Source organism: Limanda limanda, chromosome 17 (assembly GCF_963576545.1).
Source record: "Limanda limanda chromosome 17, fLimLim1.1, whole genome shotgun sequence".
NCBI lineage: Eukaryota > Metazoa > Chordata > Actinopteri > Pleuronectiformes > Pleuronectidae > Limanda > Limanda limanda.
This window is the reverse complement of record NC_083652.1, coordinates 2,020,073-2,040,754: the sequence shown is the minus strand read 5'-3', so window position 1 is coordinate 2,040,754 and position 20,682 is coordinate 2,020,073. Positions and strand designations below refer to the sequence as shown.

Below are 20,682 nucleotides of genomic sequence, written 5' to 3'. Positions count from 1 at the left end.
TTTTCTCAGTTTGATTCAAATTTTATTGAAGCTTGCAGAGATCACATCAGACAGACTGGGGAAGACCCCACAAATAAATGAAACATTAAGTACCCTTAAGAATTTAAAAGACAATATCAAATCAAGTTATGTTGTTGACCCTCGTACCCACTCTGAGAAATAAAAGCGTCGCTGAGCTTTTCCTACCACTGTGTCATTTATTTAGCTGTAACAATATTAATATCCATATCCAATCCATATATTGATGCCAGTACCACAAAACTGAATATGCATAAGCAAATAAATACATAGTGCAATGAAGAATCATGGATAAAGAAGAAAATAATGCCAGCTCACCGTAATAATAAAGTAGAAGTACAATAAAAAGCAGAGACTTCTTAACAAGAGACAAAACAGATCAAAGCTCTTGGAATTTTGCCAATTACTTGGTCTTGCCCGACACCATTACACCAAACTCCTGGATAGAGATTTCTTTATTTATGTACTGCTGAAGTTGGTGATTTGTGATGTGCCCAAGACGCAACGCATCATCGATGGAGAACTTTTGCCCAGATTTTCTGTCGTGAAGAACTGAGGATTCCCCCTTAGGACCTTTGACTGAGATCTCCTCCCAGTCACACTCCTGGCTCTGCAGGTTGACAAACATCTTCCAGTCGATCAGGCCTAGCTTGAAGGCCTCTTCTGGTCTCATCTCCTTTCCTGAATCTGGATCAATGACAACAATAGACCTGCGGAGATGGCTCTCTCTCTGCTCCCTCTTCATTCTCACTGCTGCCAGGTTCTTTTGTAGCCTTTCGATTTCTTCTTCCTTTATGGTGGTCACGCCCCTGAGTTCTGTGAGTTCTCTCTGCAGTGAATCAAGCCTCAACTCCAGGTTCTTTCCGTCCTCCCTTGGTGCAGACTCAGTAATAAGACGAGTCTCTTTACTGGTAATCTCAATCTCAGACCGGAGCTTGCGTATCTCATTCTGCATCCTTTGGTTTTCTTGCTGCACACGGTTACTTTCATCACGGATGTAGTCCAGTTCTTTGGAAGACTTGGTGTTAGAGAACTCCATATCTGAGAGTCTGGAAGTGAGGGTGGACATCTCTTGGTCGAGGTCTCGTCTTCTCCTTTTCTCTTCTTCCAGGGTCCTCTTCAGGTTTTCAATCTCAATCTCAGCTTCTGGGTCCCTTTCAACTTGGACTTTCTCGGTGCGGACAACTCTTTCCTTCACATCAATCTTCTCAAGGGTGATTTGCTGCTGGATGAGGGCATTTAGCTCTTTCTCAAGCAGGATGCGTTTGTGCTTCTCTTCATCGAGCTGTAGTCTGAGGATGGAGTGCTCCTTTTCCTGCTGGGGATCCTGCTGCAGGACTACCTTCTGTTTAACCGTCACCTTCTCACGGTTCTCCTTGTCGCGGAGCTCCAGTTCGTTAAGTCTGATCCGAAGCCTCTGAATCTCCAATTCTGCATCACGCCTCGCCTTGCGCTCACGCTCTAGTTCCTCCAATTGCAGATCCAGGTCAGTCTTCTTTCTCTCCAGCTGGTAGAGCTCCGTTTTCAGGGTCTCCTTTTGTCTCTGTTCAGTGTTGATGTTTTGTGAGAAGGTGTCGCACTCTGATCTGAGGAGAGGGTCTTCTTCCATCTTGACCACTTCTTGATGAACAATCTTCTCGCGAACCTGAGAAAGATCGATTTTCCTCAGTCTAATCTTATCTTCTTGGTTTGATCGTTGTGCCTCAAGGTCGAGGCGTTTCATCTGTTCATCAGCCAGCTTCCTTTTAAGAGTCTCAATCTCCTCCTTGGTCTTGGGATCTTCTCTGTACTGCAGCACTTCATTTACCACCTCTTTTGTCTGCACTTGGGGTTTGGTGTTCTTCCATCTTTGAATTTCATCGTTCAGCTGGCGTATTTCCATCTCAGATTTCTCAGTCTGGTGGGTTTTATCTACAATTTCATTGCGAAGTCTCTCCAATTCTCTTTCAGTTTGTGGATCTGTCTTATATTTGATGACTTCTTTGATGAGCTCTTTGATTTCCACTTGAGGCCCTCTGTTCCTCAGCATGTTCAGCTCATCCTGCAGGGATCTAAGATGGAGCTCTGCATCTTTATAGCGCCTCTGATGCTCCACAAGTTCAAGCCGGAGATTGGCCACCTCATTCTCAGCCTTGGGGTCAGGACGGACAATCTCCCGTACTTTCTCCTGAATAACAACCTTAGACTTCTCCTCCTCTAGACTGGTAATTTTCCTCTGCATGTCAGCCTTTTCCCGCTGTGATGATCTTCTTTTGGTCATCTCATCTTGATACTGTCTCCTGATGTTTTCTACCTCCCTTTCAAAGGTAACATCTTTCTCTACTTTCACCACCTCCTTGATGGAAATCTTCTCCTCTGCCATTGCCTTATCCTTCTCCAGCCTTCGTAGCTTCTCCTGAAGAAATTTCAGTTCATCCTCCAGCTGCGTCCTGCCATCCGTTTCCTTCTGCCTCCGGTCAAGGAGAAATCGATATTCTGTTTCAAGTTGGGGGTCATTCTGAACTTTGATCACCTCTTCTTCGATGATTACCTCTTTTTCCCTGCTCTTCTCTTCAGCCAGAAGTGTCACCTGCTTTTTGAACAATATCAGATCATTCTCTTTTAGCAACTTCTGCCTTCTTAACTCATCCAGGTCCTCCCGAAGCTTGCGCACATCCTCCTCCTGACCCCGGTCTCTTTCTATTCGCAGGACCTCCTTCACAGTATATTGCTGTGCCCCTTCTTTTACCTCTGTCTCAAAGCCGCGCAGCTTTAACTTTAGCACTTCAAGGTCATTCTCCAAGACGTGAGTGGTGCGGCGTTCTTCTGAGAGTTTCTGCTGGACTTTATGAATCTCCTCATCCAGCTGGGGGTCAGGAACCTTTTTGATTAGCTCCTTTTTGACAATTGTATCCTGGGGCCTCTGTCCTTCAAGGACATAGATGTCAGTCTGCATGATCTCAATTTCTTTTTCTAGCTGCTCCCTCCTCTGGACCTCATCATCCAGCTGCTTCTTGATTCTCCAAGGCTCTCCTTGGGTAGCATGAACTGACTTGACATTTTTCGCCTCGATCATGGGAATATCAGGTTGCTATAGAGAAACAATTATTAAAATTAATATTTTCATTTATCATTGCTTCTGATGTTGCTGTTATTGTTGTTAATATTATTATGAGGAAATGTTTCACCTGTTTGAGAAGACCATCTGCAAACTCCAGATTCTGCAACCTTTGACTGTTCACAGCATTTACCTCAGTAAACTTAGATTCAATTGCAGCTTCCTGCGAACATTGAAATAACATATTATGAATAGCACATAAAGTAAATCCTGCCAAAGTTCCTACATTGGTTTATAATGTATTATTATACATTATTCAACAACACCACAAACAAACTGCAGCCTCCAAATTGTCTATTAAGCTGCTCAAGTGAAGAACTGAAACTACCAATAACCAGATGACTGAGAATCTTCACAGATGTGTCCATAAAGTTGAGTCTACACATCCTTGAACAATTATAACAATTAAAACAAAAACAGAACATTATATCCTTAAGAAAGCAGGATTTATTGCAGGATTGCTGTGTTAGAAAGAATTAGTTTGAACAAGCAAATTGACCAAAAATTTATTTTCCAGGGGTTCTGTGGGGTTAGGGTTAGGATATCTCAGCCTGTAAGGCTTTATATTTGTCATTATTTATGACATCGTAAATGGTAATTGGACTGCTTTTAAGTGGCGCTTTTCACAATCAGACACATTCAAACAGCACCTCTATGCAGCACTTTTTAAAAACACACCATTCACATGTTGCTGGCACAGCCATTAGGAGCAATTCAGGTTTCAGAGTCTTGCCCAACGACACTTTGGCATGTGGACTGAAGGAGCCAGGGATCTAACCTCTAACGTTCTCATTACTGGACGACCGGCTCTACCTCCTGAGAGCTGAGCCACAGCTGCTGCTGGCTGACATCGATGTAAAAGTCATGAAAGCTTGATAGTTGTGCCTCACCTCTGACTTGACTCTATTTGCAGGTGATTCCAATCTACTCCTCTTGTATGTCTGAGGCACAAGTCCATCCTCCAGATCGAGAATAGATCTGAACTTCTCCGTTTCGATCTCATAGTCCTACAAATAAGATATACCATTATTTGTACACATTAAAAGTCATGATTTGGTGGCAAAGTCTCTTGAAAATATCTTACTTTGACAGCCTGTTGGTAAAGTTGGGCATTTTTGGAGATGTTGTTCAAGTCAGACTCCTTTCTTGCAATATCAGAGAGCAAGTTCTGTAGAAAATGGAAAAGTTGTTGTAAGCATTTTTCTACAGACCAATTGGTAGAGCAATCTGCTACACCACGAAACTCTGCAGAGCATGTATTGCCCTGTTGCTTTTACACTCTCACCCTCTGATTCTTCAGTTTGGTCTCTAATTGTCTTGTGTCATCAATTTCTTTAGCCTCGTAGTTTGGGACACGAGACAGCCAACTGTTCAGATTGTCATAATCATTTCGATAATTGTTGTACGACATCTTGGCTCTCTGCAAGCTTTGAGACCTGCAACACACAGCAAAACGGATCAACATGCAGATTTAATGCTTAAGTCTATGTTGTATGAGTGTTTGTAGTCAAATGTTCAGTTACTTTTTTCCAATAACTACAGATGTACAACTCTCAGATAATGTTCCCTCTTTGCCCTGACCCTCTCACCTGGTGTCGATCTGCCTGTTGAGGTTGTTGAAGCGCTTGTTGAGCTTCTGGACATCACCTTCCTGCCTCTCAATGTCGGGGCAGTGCTCTTGGAATTTAGTAGCCATGTTGTCACAGCTGCCTTTGGCCAAGCGCAGGTTCTGCTCTGTGTCAGAGACCACTGACCTCTTGGACCTCAGGTCGGAGCCAATATCCTAAGGGTAGCAAAATAGACAAATTTAATTGGATACCATAATGTGTTCTGTTCAAATTAAGACAATTCAATGATAGAATGAGCTTGTGGAGGATTTCTTAATTCTAACCCTACCATTTGTGCTATTAATTCACTGCATATTTGCTAATAAAGTCACCATCTTTTCACTTGTTAGTGACAAACTTGTTGATGACCCTTCATCAATTTATTGGCCTGAGTTTTAATATCAATAAATGTTTCCTTCCTTCCTTTCTTCCCTCCCTCCCTCCCTCCCTCCTTCCCTCCCTCCCTCCCTCTCTCCCTTCCTTCCTTCCTTCCTTCCTTGCCTTCCATGTTTCTGGATATCTGAGTTTCTTCCGAGAAAATGTGGTACCCTAACCCTCTGCTACTTCAGAGCAATGAGTTAATTTACTCTGTTCATTGTGTGATACTGAGTGTATTACATATTTGCACATAATATATATTATCTCATATGTATATTCCTTCCACCAAATTAACTTGTTAGATGGATTTTCTGATACATAAGAGATCAATAAAGCTGATTCTTGTTCTGGTTTGCAAGCTGGCTGTCTTCTTTATTTCTCGATGCAGCACCACCACATGTTGTTCATTTTAATATTTCAATCTCGTAAAATGGGGACCTGCAGATTTCAACGTTGCTTAATAGAATTTCAACTCGTCTAAAACGTTATTATCCAAATTACTTGCATGTCCTGGTGTCAGTTAGTGTAGTGCATCATTCCAATGTTTGCCAATGAATTTAAGAACTTACTGCAAGCTCCCGTTGTGTTTTATCCAGTGAGGAAAGGTCAGCTGGAGCAACCTCCTCCCTGGCCAGCTTATTCTCGTAGGTAGAAAGAAAAGTCTTTCCATTCTGAAGGGACGTCTCCAGCTGGTTGGAATTCTTCAGTCTAAAACAAAGTGCAAATCTTAGATTTTAAAACTATTCAGAAACAAAAAAAACTGAGGAATACAGCTCCAGTACAACCAAAAACTATGAAATCCTGAGATGCATATCAATCCCTTACTTCTCCTGAGAGCACTGAAGAAGCTCTTCGATCTTGGCATACTTGTTGTTGGCCTCATCCACCTTGCTGTGAAGCTGAGGAGAACTGTTACAATTCGGGTTGGAGACCAAGAAGCTTTTTGCCTCCTTTGCTTTAGAGGATTTCTCTGGTTCAATCTTACTAACAGCTGCAGCAATATCCTGAAACGTAAAAATAATCACATTAACACTCCACCTCCGTTTTTGGGCTGAATTGTGAGACGTGAGATCAAACAAAATCACTGTAAATGAATCTCATACCCTCATGTCCTGCAAGCGGTCAGCGCTGTCCTGCAGTGGCCTGTTCTGCTCCAACGGAGGGCGCACTCGTGTATGAATGGCCTTCTCCTGTTTGTCCAGGTCACTGACAACCTTATCTAGACTGGCCATCAGCTGGCGGCACTGCTGCTCCTGCTTGTCTGTGGTCACATACAATCACACACAGAGCATGATGAACTGTGTACTTTGGATTGATCTGCTAGCTTCAGTGGCACAGAATGAGGCAACAAAACCTGTTCATCTGAAATATTTGTTAATTACTGTGGTTTTGTTTCAAGCCAAATTAAACCAGAGTTCAAGCAATCCTTTCACAGGTGAATAACAGCACTGTATGTTTATGTATATACTGTAAACACCTGTTATAGCAAAAGGCAGTGCACCATTTTTTAATCATTTAAAGGATGGTTCCAGTTTAGTACTTTTCATATTTTCATATTTTTGCCAACTAATCATTTTTGGTTGTGATAATATTGTGTAACACACATGTAACACTGAAAGGTAAACTTTCTGTAAACTGTGATGGATGTTTACAACTGTTAGTTTGACTAATCATTTTACAGTTAGTTCTATTTGGCTAAAATCCTGTGTGAACATCTCACTATTCCTGTTTCTTCATCCACTGGACTCTGATGTTATAGCAGGTAAACCGCCGTAACTGTGACAAATATATATAATGCATTTAGTTTTTGCATCTCTCTTGGTTAAAACGACTGACCTTACTGAATTACAAGACATCACATTATAAAAACATTTACTACCTACTGCAGATACTCATCACCCTTGTTAGCTTGTGATAATATAGCTTTCATAATTAAACATTATCTATAAGTGAGTGGCCCCCATTGTTATTATTATTATAATAATAATAACATATTGTAATGTGAATAAACAATCATTTATTAAGGCATATATCGGTTGAAATGATAACAGGCCTGGAGACAGGACCTGGACTTATATAGTGAGGACCCACCTTAAGGTTCTTATTATTTCCTTAGGAAATTAGCAGCAAATGAAACAGCCATAAATCAAGTGACACATGGTCACCAGGGCTTTTGTAGGGCTGGGGTCCTCATAACTAATCCAGCCCTGACAAAGGTGAGCTCTGAAATCAAACTAGTTGCCTCCTCTGTTATATTCCAAAATATGACCTAGTTTTCTGCAAGCAACTCCTAAATAAAGTTTTCTAAAAGTTGTGATGTGTTCTGTACCAGTCCCGCTGTCCTTCTTCAGCTCATCGTAGCGTTTCACCATAGTTGACTTGCTGCTTGCCATCTTCTGTTTGACAGCCTTTTGTTGGCCGGCCAGACTGCAATCACAACCACAAAACACACAGTTACAGCCTACAAATAGAATACCATGTTGGAGTTCATCCAGTACATGTCTTTGTACACACTCGTGGATTTGTGCACACTCACTTGTCAGTGATGGCCACAGCCTCAGGGTCAGTGGGGGGGGTCAAGAAGCAGACTGCTGGTGCGGTGAGTTTACGTCCGGCTGCGTCCTTCACATCCCATTTGGCCCCATTGTTTCTGAGCAGACCGTACCTCTCCCCACGCAAAATCTGACCCTACATATGTACAACATCACAATCTGTTAACTTTCTATACCAATTCATCTTTTGTGCAATATGTAATTAATATTTGTATATTATTTATTGTAATATTTATTGTTTATGTCTTCTTTAAACTGTCTGTTGCAATTTATAAGTCAAATACAGCCCACCAGATAATTTCAAAAGATTATCCATTCAATGTATGCAAATATCAGTATTTGCGTATGTGTAACCCATTCTGTAAGCTGTCCCCCGTTCTTATTAACAACGTTTACTTGGTGAGGAGCGTAATGTTCCTTTTCCATATAAAACAAATTCAAAAATAACATTTCTTTAGTAATGGCAGCGACAATCCGAAGAGGGTTGTACTCCAAAAACACTTGACGTACCTCATCTGTGTCAAACTCACACAGAGCTTCAATGGGCAGCAGCTTCTGGGGTGTTTCTCTGCGGTACTTCAGAGGTAACACCTGCTGGCTGCGCTTCTGAAGAGCCTTGACCCGCTCATCAAAGTGGTCCATGGCCTTGGATTGGTCCTACATACACGCATACAAACAAATAGACACACACACAGCATGAAACATGCTCTCTGTTGTAAAAGGAGTCATTGCCACTTGGTTGTCCACCATCTTATCCATGTTGAGATAAATGAATACTCACATCCAGTTCCCTGATGAGACCATCCATCTGATACACATCTTTGAACTCTGGGTTGTACTTCTGGTTAACCTCTGTATCCAGCCGCTTCAGCAGGTCCTGGGTGTCACGAGCCTCCTTCTGGAACTGGACCAACCCACACACACAAACATTTAACAGGGGAAGCTCACCAGTGACTGTGTGTGTATGTGTGTTGTGTGTATGTGTGTCTTGTGTCCTAGTGTACATGTGTGTCTAACCTTGTGGTACTCGTCCATGTGTTTCAGGTGGTTTTCCTCACAGATGAGCAGGTTCAGGTACTCCTTCCAGTCAGCATGGACCGCCTCCATATGAGCCTGTCAACAGTGTGTGTGTGAAACAGGACATGAAGCCACTTTACAAGTAAGGCACATTCCAAATAACACAAGCGGACCATAGTGCTGCAGTGACAAATAGAATTTGTAACTTCTATTACAATTCTAAAGTGGGTTAGTTTAGCACTTATTTCCGCTCTCTTCCGTTTCAATAATTACCACTGAAGCTTATTCACACAATCTCAAATCAGGAGAGACTCACTTCCCACAAATCACATATACACAGGTGCTCTGTGTTTGTTCACCAAAGTCAGAGAGGGGACATAATGGAAGATCAGCCAAAAAAGGGCAGAGGAGAGAGAGAAAGATGAGAAAAACTTAAGGAAACTCTGGATGGGACTCAGATTGGCCTTCAAATGTTACGTTTCAATTACAAAATATTCTTGAAGAATCAATCCATCATCAGGTACTCAATTTAGAAATCATCTGAAGCTGGAGAAACTGAATCTAACTTGGCTGGATCCTTGGAAAATCCCACAGGAACTGGTATTGTTATGGTGAGCCAGATATTGCTGTACATGCAGCAAGGAAAGAGTCAAATGATCGATGAGTCTGTACCTCAATGACATTTTTCCCTGGATGCTCCGCGGCGATCAGCTTCTCTCCATCATCATTCAACTTGGTAACGGTTGCCTCCTTGGACTCCAGACATTTGCTGATGAAGTTCTGTTAAAAGTTAAATAGACATGTTAAGTTTTTCCATGTTATCTAAATGGAGCTTGTTTTTATGTACTGTGTGATCGCCCCTACCTCATACTGCCTCTGGCGGGCGGGGTAGTCGAGGTTGGCGTCGCTCCAGTCGTAGTTGATCCTCTCATCCGCCTGTTGGTCCATCCAGTAGAGCTCATTGGTGCAGCGCTGCATGTAGTCCCGCAGACTCAGCAGGTTGCGCTGACGAGCGCTGGAATTGGCCTAAACAAGGGATAGAGAGAGAGATGTCATTAACAGTGACACCTTGTTTTCAAACCTTTAGGCACTGGAAAACTCTGATGCATTTTAAAACTAAAAAAATAGTAGAGTGAATGTTGCCTGAGTTATGCCTTCACAGATCCATCAGCCACAGTGTTATTTTTGACATTACGACAGGAAGTTTAGCTTCATTATTTTCCCCATGCAATGCTGAAGCAGTGTTCGGTACAGTACATTTTTAAAATGCTTTTGAAGTAACATGTGCTAAAAAAGTTTTAAAATGTAGTAACATTTATGTTTAAATAGGGTTGTCAGCTGGAAGCAGCTACAAAGTAGCAATTAACAAAGAACCAGTGACAATCCAACAGCACTGTACCTGAACAATAAACTTAATATGCCAATATGGTTTTGGTTAATTATGGAACTGCGGCAGGACAAATAAAAATAAGGCCGACCACCACATTCTAGATAATTCATGGGAAACATAGCTTTGACATGACGAGGTAGGGCATTAGAGTTGGTGGAGGTATGCCCTCTCAGAGCGCCCTCTAGTTTTCTTATTGTCAACAAATCCAATGAAAAGACCAAAACAAACAACACATCTGTCTGTCTGTGGCTCTTCCCTGGTTTCTGTGAATGCAAATCCACAGAGCTCACTAATACTAACAATAATAACACACTAACAACACATTTGGCAGCCAGACAGTGTATGCAGGACTGGATCAAAATAAACTAGAGTGTGTGTGTTTGGGTTGATGGTGATGAGAGAACATGTTGCCCAGTGCAACAGTATAGCTCATGTGATGTGTGTTCATTACCAGCAGTTTGTTGTACTTCATGTGGAGGCCACTGATGTATTCCTGAAGAGACAACAGACGCAGAGATTAAAGACAACCGTTTTAGAAGTTCAGTTTTGTGATTGTTTAACACGTTCAACGGAGGCTATTTAGCTGATGTGACAGAATGTTGTCATTGTGAGTCTTATAAGTGACAACATAAAGTATACCATCAGTTAACACAGTTTCACTACTGCTATGATAACTATTAATAACCAGCACCAATAAATCCTGATGTCATTCATTCCTTGTGGTTTGCTGTTTGTACCTTGTCACCGCTGGTGGAGAGATGAGGAGCCAGAGCCTCCACCTCACTGTGGAAGATGTTGTGTTCCTCCACCTCGTTCTCCACAGATGGCAGGTCCTGTCCAAAACCCTTGTTTTTCAGGTTGTCCTGGGCAGGGAGACAAAACAAAAAATTTCAGTCCCCTCTACTTAACAGTGTGAAACAGTTTGGGCTTTACTTGGTCTGCCAGCTATTAAAAGGACCTTGCAACCATGTATATTACATTTCAATAAATGTAAACAGAGGTTTTGTACCTGATCCGTTTTTAGTAATTTACTATGGAAGTTAATCTTAACTGGTGTTGGTGTACATTATAAGTGTGTGTGCTTAATACTTTCAATGAAAATATATTAACACCAGGAAAGTGAGTTAACTAGATACTGTTAATGAAGATCTATTGTTTTATTTATCAGTCAAGAACCACCCCATGACCATCACCATTATGTGGAAAGTGCTCTGGCTGGATGATGGAGGATCACAGAGGTTAATGACGGAGCAACAGTGGCAAGTACAGTGAGTGAAGGCACATGTAGGTTTTACCATTTTCTCATCCATCATGTTGCCCCAGTTGATGCTGGGCATCCCCTCAGTGCGAACCAGGTGGTAGATACGGTCATGGTCCTCTCTCAGCTTCATCACCCTCTCCCGCAGTTGTCTCATGCTGAATAAATACACATTAATCCCAATCAATAATGTTCATTGAATTAAGTCTTATATTTTAAACAAGCTGTGTATACAAATGATGCAAATAATTGTGATTTTTTTTTTTTAACCAGAGATTTTATAATAAAATATAACGTTTTGTTAAAATAACAAGTGACAGGAAGAGAAAAAAAAGGCTCTGTCTGTTTGATTCTTTAACAATGATCAGCAGCACTGTGCATGCTGTAGGCGGTTAGAAGTACTTTCCCACCCTCAATGTTTTTTCAAACCAAGCCTTTACATGTTTGTGCAAGTCACACCACAGCCATTAGTTAAGACTCATGATTTGAACACTGACATTTGCTGTATTTGATAATTTACAGTCACTTTTCATTCACACAGTTTTAGATTATTTCTACTGCTGTTAAACGAGACTGGTGCTGTCAATGCAACATTGATTTTTCAAATTAAATGCTAGAAAACAGTGGGACTATACCCATAGAGTTGCTACAAGGCTTTTGATGTGATACATTTCTGCAGGAAGTGATGGGTTTCATTGACAGTGATCATTTTCAGGAAAACCATGTAAATCCTTTTCTTCTTTATGTTCTTTTTCATCTGAGAATAAGGGGAATCTTTTTTACCTGCCTGCCTAAACAGATAGCCTAAGTGAATATGTCCTCACTCTTGATGGGGAAGTGTTTGATGTTGTCATACTCAGACAAGATACAAGGGGCTGTAGTGCACCACTATGATAACATTTTAAGTTTAGGTAAGACTAATTAATTAACTAACCATTCATGTTTTCTTTGGTGATAATGGTTATTTATCCTTCCATTCTAAACACAGGTTACATATGTTGTGTATTAGCAAGCTATATATCATTACTGTCATTAAAAAACAATTTCAAAAGAGACTGCATACAAAGCATGGTTGTTTCAATCAGAAAATTCAGCAGCTCAGTACTACTTACTCCTGCTCTATCATCTCAGCCTGTGGATGCTGGAGACGTTTGGCATTCACGGCGTCTTCATCCAAGCCAATGAGCAGCTCCAGAGAGTTGAGGATTCTCTTGTTGGTGTCATCCTGATACAGCGGTGTCTTCCCCTCATTGATCTTACTCACATCCTGCAGCAGAAGCACAGAGGATGTTACAGAGTCAGTCAGGTGCTGTCAGGGAAACGCTGCTGGCTACAATTTCGTGTCAAAGCAAACACGAGCCGCAGCAGAATAAACACAGGAGATGTAGTTAAGGTTTTAGTCTGAAATTGCCACAGAGTAGCAGTTCAAATGAGTACCATCTTTACTGTCTTATCTATCAGTGATATTCAGCTTTGAGTTGAGTTTTTGTTAATTGATATTCTAAGAGTGTTCAAACTTAGATAGTTACAAAATAGAGAAGATCCAGCATAAAACACATTAACTCTAATTATCCTTACTAAAACATTTAAACCAAACTGTGGATTGTAGTAAAACAAGGGTCACATCTGAAGTCTGAGAACGCAAACGTCTGTAGGTTTGTAGATGCATACATAAAAACTGCATAATGCACTTTATCATAATTATGCCTTGTATGTAATGTAGGGTTTAGTTTGAGAAAGTCAAACAAAAGTCTTCATTATTCAACAAGTAGATAAAGGAGATTGAAAAGAGGACATGTGGTGTTAAGTTGCTCTTTTAACCCTCATAAAGTGTGTCAATAGAGTAATAATGAAAACAAACAGAAAACCTGCAATAGAAACTGAGGGTGTGGATTTAGTTGTGGCCATTTACTGAACCCTCCCCCTTCTCTCCATGTCTTAAATCACATTACTACATGTCACTAACTTTTTCCCTCTTTTGTAGTTAATTTCTATGTGTGTTAATTTTTACAGGTATCTCTGTCTCAACACTCTCTGACAGTGTAAATACAAAAGTTACACAACTGGTCCTTCTCCCCCCCCTCTCCACCTGCTTCTGCTCTATCCACCATCTCTCCTCTCTCAACCCGACCAGTCAAGACAGATGAATTGAAGACTCTGATAAACGATGTCGATAAGTTGTTATGTAATTATGGGAAATTTTGAATCCAGTAGATGTGGGTCTGTAATTATATTTCTAACCAAACATCAGGACTTTTATTATCTCCAGCAAAGAGTTTATGTTTTCATCTGCATTTGTTTGGTTGTTAGCAGGATTACATAAAAACTACTGAAGGGATTACCATGAAACTTGGTGAACGGATGCGGTATGGGCCAAGGAAGAACCCATTAAATGAGTGTTTGCAATCTTGATCTAGTAAATTTAAATGTGCTACCATAATGGGACTGTTGGGCCTTTCTAGTTGTTGCTGCTTCAATTTTCAGCTTTTTTAATGTCTTTCAACTTGAGTTTCAAAACGTTTTAATAAATATAGGAAGCGAAACACAAGCCTTTAAAAAAGAAAACTGAGGCTAATTAAATGTTTCCACCTGAACAGCAACTGCAGTGTTGTTTAAATGACTAGATATGAACCCTGACTGTGCACATGAAATAAAATAGCATGACACCAATTTAATAAAACTATGGCCTTTGAGTCCAGGACTCATGTTGCTGATTGGAATCATGGGAAGAGGTTGAGGATGAATGCGACTACATTCAAGGTACAACTGGGTGTTTGCTACAGTTAAAAACTTCCAGCCTGCTTTGAGGCTCTACTTGTAATTAAGATATAAATGTATATTATATAACACAGCTGAAGCTCTGACTTTGTTAACCCTCTGATGGGTCTAAATGTAACATTGATCACTTAAAAAAAAAATAATTTTATTTTGTCAAATCACTACTTTTATTTGTACCTGAAATCATATATACAATTGTGTGTATGAATAGATGTTGGAGGCTGTTTGGAGACACTGTAATTAGACTGTACCTTGTTGAGGTTCTGCTCCACATCATAGATGCCCTTCTCCACTTTATCGGCATTCCTCTGCAGCTTCTCGATCAGGGCACTCAGCTCTGTAGAGGGAGCCCTGAAAGACAATCACAGGAAGTGAGACGCTGCGTGTTACAACCACAAGTTGTCACTGTTTCCCACATAAAGTTTCCACAAGAGACACGGATACTGCAGCTTTGCATGTGTAGGTCTACTGGGCAGCACAGTGACATTACTGTGTTTACAAATGAGAAAGTCTTTGGAAACTTTCCAGTCAAATATTATTTGTAGCTTGAAGGCCTAAGGGGATATGCATTATGAGTATGTTCTCTAAAACACACACTGGCACCAAAACACTCTTGTTAAAACAATTACATTTAACTGATAAGTTGTTAATAAATAAAATAAATGATTACATGGAACACGGTGTGGATCGAGCTTCTCAGAGGTGAGGATTTTCTCTGTGTCATATCACATATATAAAATCAACATAATGGGGTTTTTGGACTTCTGGTTGAATCAAACAGTTTGAAAGTTGTGGCCAAAAGATGCAAGCGTAGACCTTACTGGGAGTGCAGCAAATACCTTTAATAATCTACACAGACAACAGCATATTAGGCCTCAGAATATGCTTTGGTTTGTTTCCAAATGACTGAGAGCTGTATTGGCACTGTGCACATCAACTGTCATAATAGCTGTGAGCTTGTTTTTATAGACATGATGACTTAATGAGGCAGTTGCACTCCTTCTATTCACCGCTTTATCTACCCCAGGATCTTAATACCAAACAGGTGACTCACTACTTTTTTTCTGAGAATCAAACCTGAGACACAAGAGCTGACACACTGTCAATACCCAACCCTCAGTTGCAAATTTGCAAAGTTGTCTGACTAATTGTTGTGTTCTACGTGTTAAATTAACTTTGGGGTCAGCAGAGACAGCGAGGAGACACAAGTAGCTTTATAACACACACAGCTGACATCACTCCTTTAAGTCAAACAAACTGGCCGAGCAGGTTTTCTCCTGATATATCGTGCAGCAGACACACCTCGACCAATCAGAGTGACAGCTATCACCCACATGCAAGGTGTGTCTGAGTGCACACTCAAGTGCCTCAGTTTATTGTGCTAACATGGTACTGGATCGAAACATCTGCAACATCACTTTTGACCTCAGAAGCAAATTTGACACCAGAGCCTGGATGATCTGATCTTAGTTTTTCAAGGACACTGCCTACATGTATGATAAGTAACATGAAAATGCAGTGAGGTCATTTGAAATTAAGTTAAAGCATATTGTTGTTCTGTTAACAAATGTAATAGACTCATTCTGAGTAAATTCAGACCAATACTTGGGAGGCAGATAATGATATATTGATAATGTATAAAAAACAAACTGTGTGTGATGAGGACGACACTTGTCAGTGGTCTGTGGTGGACAACATCTAATAGTTCAGTGCATGTACTGAAACTGATCCCCCTTCCTCTTTGATGAGTTGAAAGAAAAAGCAATTATTGTTATCTAATTTAATTAAGTCTCTAAAATATGTAAGCATCAGCATCAAACCACAGTGTAGGGTAACAGCAGCTGTTAAGAGAGTACGTGACAGCAGTAAATGTGAGTGAGAAACACACTACAACAAAATGATTCAAGGTGTGTGTGTGTGTGTGTGTGTGTGTGTGTGTGAGACTGTCCATGTCCATCACTTCAAACCCACCACCTATCACATCACACACACACGCATGTCCACACCCATTCACCATTTGCACACAAGATATGTAACTCCTGCTGAGTGCACGCTGGACACTGACTTTAATTGCAGAAGCCTCTGCTGCTTTTGATATGAAACAAGTTTGAACAAGTATATCCTGCAGAGCTCTGCACAAGTGGCAGGGAATTTGTCTGTTGAGGCTCATCCAGATGAAAAACACCCTTGAGGAGGTTTCAGTGAACACAGACTCGGGAAAGCAAACACGCACTGTTCCCTTTTCTCACTGAAAACCTCAAACCAACAGGTCCTTGTGTAAACACCCCACTCCTTTAAAGACAACCAGTCTCCTAAACCTAGCGTCTTTGGATTACTGTACAGGACTCAACGATAAACAGCACTGGTTTGTGCAGAACATGTGCAGGAAAATTCATGGTTTCAAATTCAGAACAGATGATAACTAACCCAGCCCAGTCTTCTGAACGAGTGGTCCCACTGAGAGAGTTCAGAGGTGCATTCAAAGGGAATATATTACAAGAAACAGCAATTTGTCTTGATTCCCAGAATACAGAAGTGAAGCGTGTGAAAACAATGCAGAGTTAATTCCACCCCCTCTGCTGTGTATTCTGTGCTGAAAAAACTGTTGTCAATCGTTTCCAAAGAGACACACTGGCTCTTATTCAATGTTTTGACCAAGATTGTGTTGGTTCTGAGAGAAGACTGGCACTGGACCACTAGCTTGAGAAACACAGCTCACATGTTTCCACAGGGAGAGGGTCAAATTAGAACCAGAAGACTCCAGCACTAAGTCATAGTGGGTGTGGAGGGGTGCTGTTGTCTGTGGGCGTCACAGCAAACCCTGAGCTCTGCTCTGTCTCCGCAGCCATCAACCCTGTGTCCCGAAATCATCCCTGTCTAGCTAAGGAGAGGAAAAATACTCCAAAACATACAGTGCCTCCTCACTGTCTGTCTTTCCTATTAATTTTCTCTGACAGACATTTGAAGATTAAATCTTTGTGACAGGCTTAAACTAGCATGTCAACAATCATTTTTTGGGATGTGAAGGCAGGAACTAATCCCCTGCTCCCAGGTAATTAGGGAGTCATCTTTGGACTTCATACTTTGTCCTGGGGCTATCATTGCCCTGGGTAAAACTTTCAGCTTGACAGCAACCTGAGATCAAAGCCTTTTTTCCCCTACACATACCAACTACAACCTGAATAAGAGGAGTAGCATGAAGAGAATGAAGAGAGCGGAGCTGCATTATTAGGATTCCATTACTGTCAATTATCTGGGCTATGTGGGAGTTGCTCAGCAGTGATAACATTTATCTTCACGATGGCATCCTCACTGTCATTTGATAAGAAGAACCAAACAATAATGAATTCCATTTTCATCAATCAGTGGAATTTCTTTTGGTTCTGCTATGTGACTGTAATTCTGATGCCACTGCACAGCGCAGGCCACAGAAACAGGAGTCTTCTGGGGGAGTATTTCTTTAGTCTGTGTGGCAGGTGTGACAGTGGGAGGAACACACCTCACAGTGGAGGATCATTATCTGTCAAAACAGCTTAGCTGATCTCTGGCTATTTGACACTAGAGGGTGTAATTGATGAGGCTGCGACCCTCTTAGCCCCTGCAGAGTGACAGAGAGCATCATCACCCTTGAGATTTCAAAGACATCCAGACAGAGAGCAGAGTAGAGGCAAGCAATTTGGGTGAAATGAAAATGCGCAAAGGCTCCAGGGATAATGAGTTAATAAAGCAACGTCAGTTCTAAAATATTTATCATTTTTCTTTTCTAGGGCAGAAACTGTCCAAAGAGCAGTGAGAGGAGTGTTAGTGATATGGACTGGGCTTGGTGCAGCATTACTGTGGGAGAGGCTGTAAGCAGTTTCTCTGGAGGACCGGACTAATACTTATCAAACCAGTTACTACAACTTTACTACACTGCCTCTCCGCCACACCCTCAGCTCAGTTGGAGCCACATTATGCAATCCCATTAACAAGTCTTTGTTTAACAGGCAGAACATACAAATGTAATTCTCTGAAGGCATTGTATCTCTGTTGAATCATGCAGGAGACTGGCTCGGTAACTAGTCAACCTATACTAGTTAAATGAGGTAAGTCCTCTGAAGGAGACGCCCAGTTCTCTTGTTGCATGTTCAGCATCGAAACCGTACTCCATTAAAAAAAAGCTTGAATATCAAGTGATTTTGTCCCAGTGCTTGACAATTCCTGGGTTTATATAAAACTTGATGTTTTCTTAAATAAATAATAATAATCAAAATAATCTTTAATTCGGCAAGAATGTATTCCACCTATCATCCGTTTCTTATGGTAAAATCCTCTTTGACATTAGATTGCAATACACACTTCCATGAAATCAAGACAGGCTGGGGGTTTAGCTGAAGTTTTCACAAGTGGTTTTCTTCACCGGCAGGAAAGGCTGCTTTACACAGGACGTTTCTAGAACGTGAACGTGAAGCAGAAAGCCTCCGTAGGGCTGGAGACAGCTCCACTGTTCCCACAGCTGGACAGAGAGGACAGGTGTATAATAAAATATGCTACTTACGTTGCTTTCGGCTGCGTTATGGTGGTGGACTTGCTCTTTTTCTTAAACATGGTGGCAGGTCACCTGTCAGCGGCTTCCGACAAGAAAACTATCCCAGCAGGACGGGACGAAGCTCGGCTGTGCGTGTGTCCTCTGCTCGGTGTGAGTGTGTCCTGTGTCAAAGTGTCCACACACCCATAGTGTCTCAGTGTCACAGTCCCCTCCCACACACACACACACGAATACACACACACACACACACACACACACACACACACACACACACACACACACACACACACACACACACACACACACATCTTGTACGTTCACTTTTAGTTTCACCCTCCACCTGTGGACCTGTCAGTCAACACGGGGGGCGGGGTCACATTGCTTGAACGCGCCCCAATTCAATGGAACTTTGAACAAGCGCACACAAACACACGCGCACACACACATACCTACCCTTGTCTCTCTATAGCTTTGACATAATGCATTCCCTAGCCCCCGACCCTAACTCTAACCCTTAAACCAAGTCTTAACCCTCAAATATTTAGCCCTATGAATTATTGAGGACCATTCAAAATGTCCTCACAATGATAGTATTGACCCAAAATGAGCCCTCATAGCTAAAGAAAGACAGGCGCACCCACAGGGAGAGAGAGACAGATCTGTACATTGACTTTGACCTAACCATGGTCCATGACCAATTCATAGCTAACCCTAATCCCTAACCAGTGCCACACACACACACACACACACAAACACACACAAACACACACTTACACACACACACACACACGCGCACACACACACACACACACACACACACACACACACACACACACACACACACACACACAGCTCATGTGAAGACCCTGAGTTAGAACAACCACTGCAGCTGAGAGCTAAAAGTTCAGTGTGTCGTCGCACTAAAATTGCAAAATGTCACACAATATCACAAATAAATGCAAGATAATGTAAAACAGAGTGTGGGAAAACAGTTTACGTTTTGAGAGCAAATCTTATTTTAGGGCACTTAGAAAATGTGTGACATAATGATATATATCCCTTAATATAGATCAAGTATAAAACTTTATTAACACACATGGACACACCCAGCATGTGAATGTAGGTGTGATGTGTGAGCAGGTGAATTACTTGGTGGGGGGGTGATGGCAAGGACTGCACTGGCTTAACCAGTCGGACTTGATAGGGTTTTTATACCATGTAAATGTTCTCTCTCTCTCTCTCTCTCTCTCTCTCTCTCTCTCTCTCTCTCTCTCTCTCTCTCTGTCTCTCTCTCTCTCTCTCTCTCTCTCTCTCTCTCTCTCTCTCTCCTTCTCGCTGTCTCTTTCTCTGTCTGTCTCAATCTCTGTGTGTGTGTCTCTCTGTCTCTCTCTTTACTATAGCATACTTTTGCTGTTGTCACTGGTGATGAACAAACTACCATGAATGGAAATAATATTTCTCCTCAGATACTCAACCATTACTGACAATATTCCATCAATTCAGTGACGTTCAGTTATGGTACAAAGTGTTTATTCGAATCAATGCTGAAAATATCCTTCTGATGTTCTCCTTCACACATGGCACAGTACTTTTCAGGAAGGTTCACATTTCTACGTTCTTTTTACCTGTTTTTTATGTAATTTTTCCTTACTCTTGTTGAGGGTTAAGGACAGAGGAGGTCACACCTTGTTAAAGCCCTAGGAGACAAATTGTGATTTGTGAATATGGCTATACAAATGAAATTTTATTGATTGAAATGTGGATAAAAATGTTCTAATGAAGTAAATCTGAATTGTTCATTCCTAATCCTGTGAACTATTTTAATGTGTTGAGATATTTCAGTACATTGTCCCAAAGTCCCCTCATGTTATTCTGAGCTGCAGTGACAGAATTAGACAGTAAAAGCACTCAATCAACACAGTCAGGAATTCTGTCAGGAATCGATCCATCTTTGTAAAGCTAAAATGAAGCTCTAACATTTATAAGCATGTGCATTTATTAATAGCAATTAACCCTGCCTCTGTTTATTAGAAGCTCTGTTTTTAACCAGAATGGTCGC

General features: G+C 41.3%; 1 protein-coding gene across 1 annotated transcript; it reads right to left on the bottom strand.

The window, feature by feature from the left end:
- Positions 1-18,853, bottom strand: ppl (periplakin). The gene is made up of 22 exons (XM_061089459.1): positions 18,633-18,853; positions 14,347-14,446; positions 12,430-12,584; positions 11,355-11,475; positions 10,797-10,922; positions 10,511-10,552; positions 9,534-9,695; positions 9,342-9,449; positions 8,670-8,765; positions 8,434-8,556; positions 8,163-8,309; positions 7,637-7,788; positions 7,430-7,527; positions 6,204-6,361; positions 5,926-6,104; positions 5,670-5,808; positions 4,705-4,898; positions 4,401-4,551; positions 4,200-4,283; positions 4,006-4,122; positions 3,186-3,278; positions 1-3,088 (listed from the first exon to the last, which is right to left on the bottom strand). Exons 1-22 carry the CDS (start codon positions 18,680-18,682, stop codon positions 422-424), a joined length of 5,262 nt encoding a protein of 1,753 aa, XP_060945442.1. The 5' UTR covers positions 18,683-18,853; the 3' UTR covers positions 1-421.
- Between the last annotated feature and the right edge of the window lie 1,829 nt (positions 18,854-20,682).

Coding starts and splice junctions, on each gene's coding strand:
- ppl (XM_061089459.1), bottom strand. CDS start 18,682: ATGTTTAAGAAAAAGAGCAAGTCCACCACCATAACGCAGCCGAAAGCA. Junction 10,923..11,354: donor ACATGATGGATGAGAAAATG/GTAAAACCTACA, acceptor CTCCCTGCCCAG/GACAACCTGAAAAACAAGGG. Junction 6,105..6,203: donor ACCGCTTGCAGGACATGAGG/GTATGAGATTCA, acceptor TTTACGTTTCAG/GATATTGCTGCAGCTGTTAG.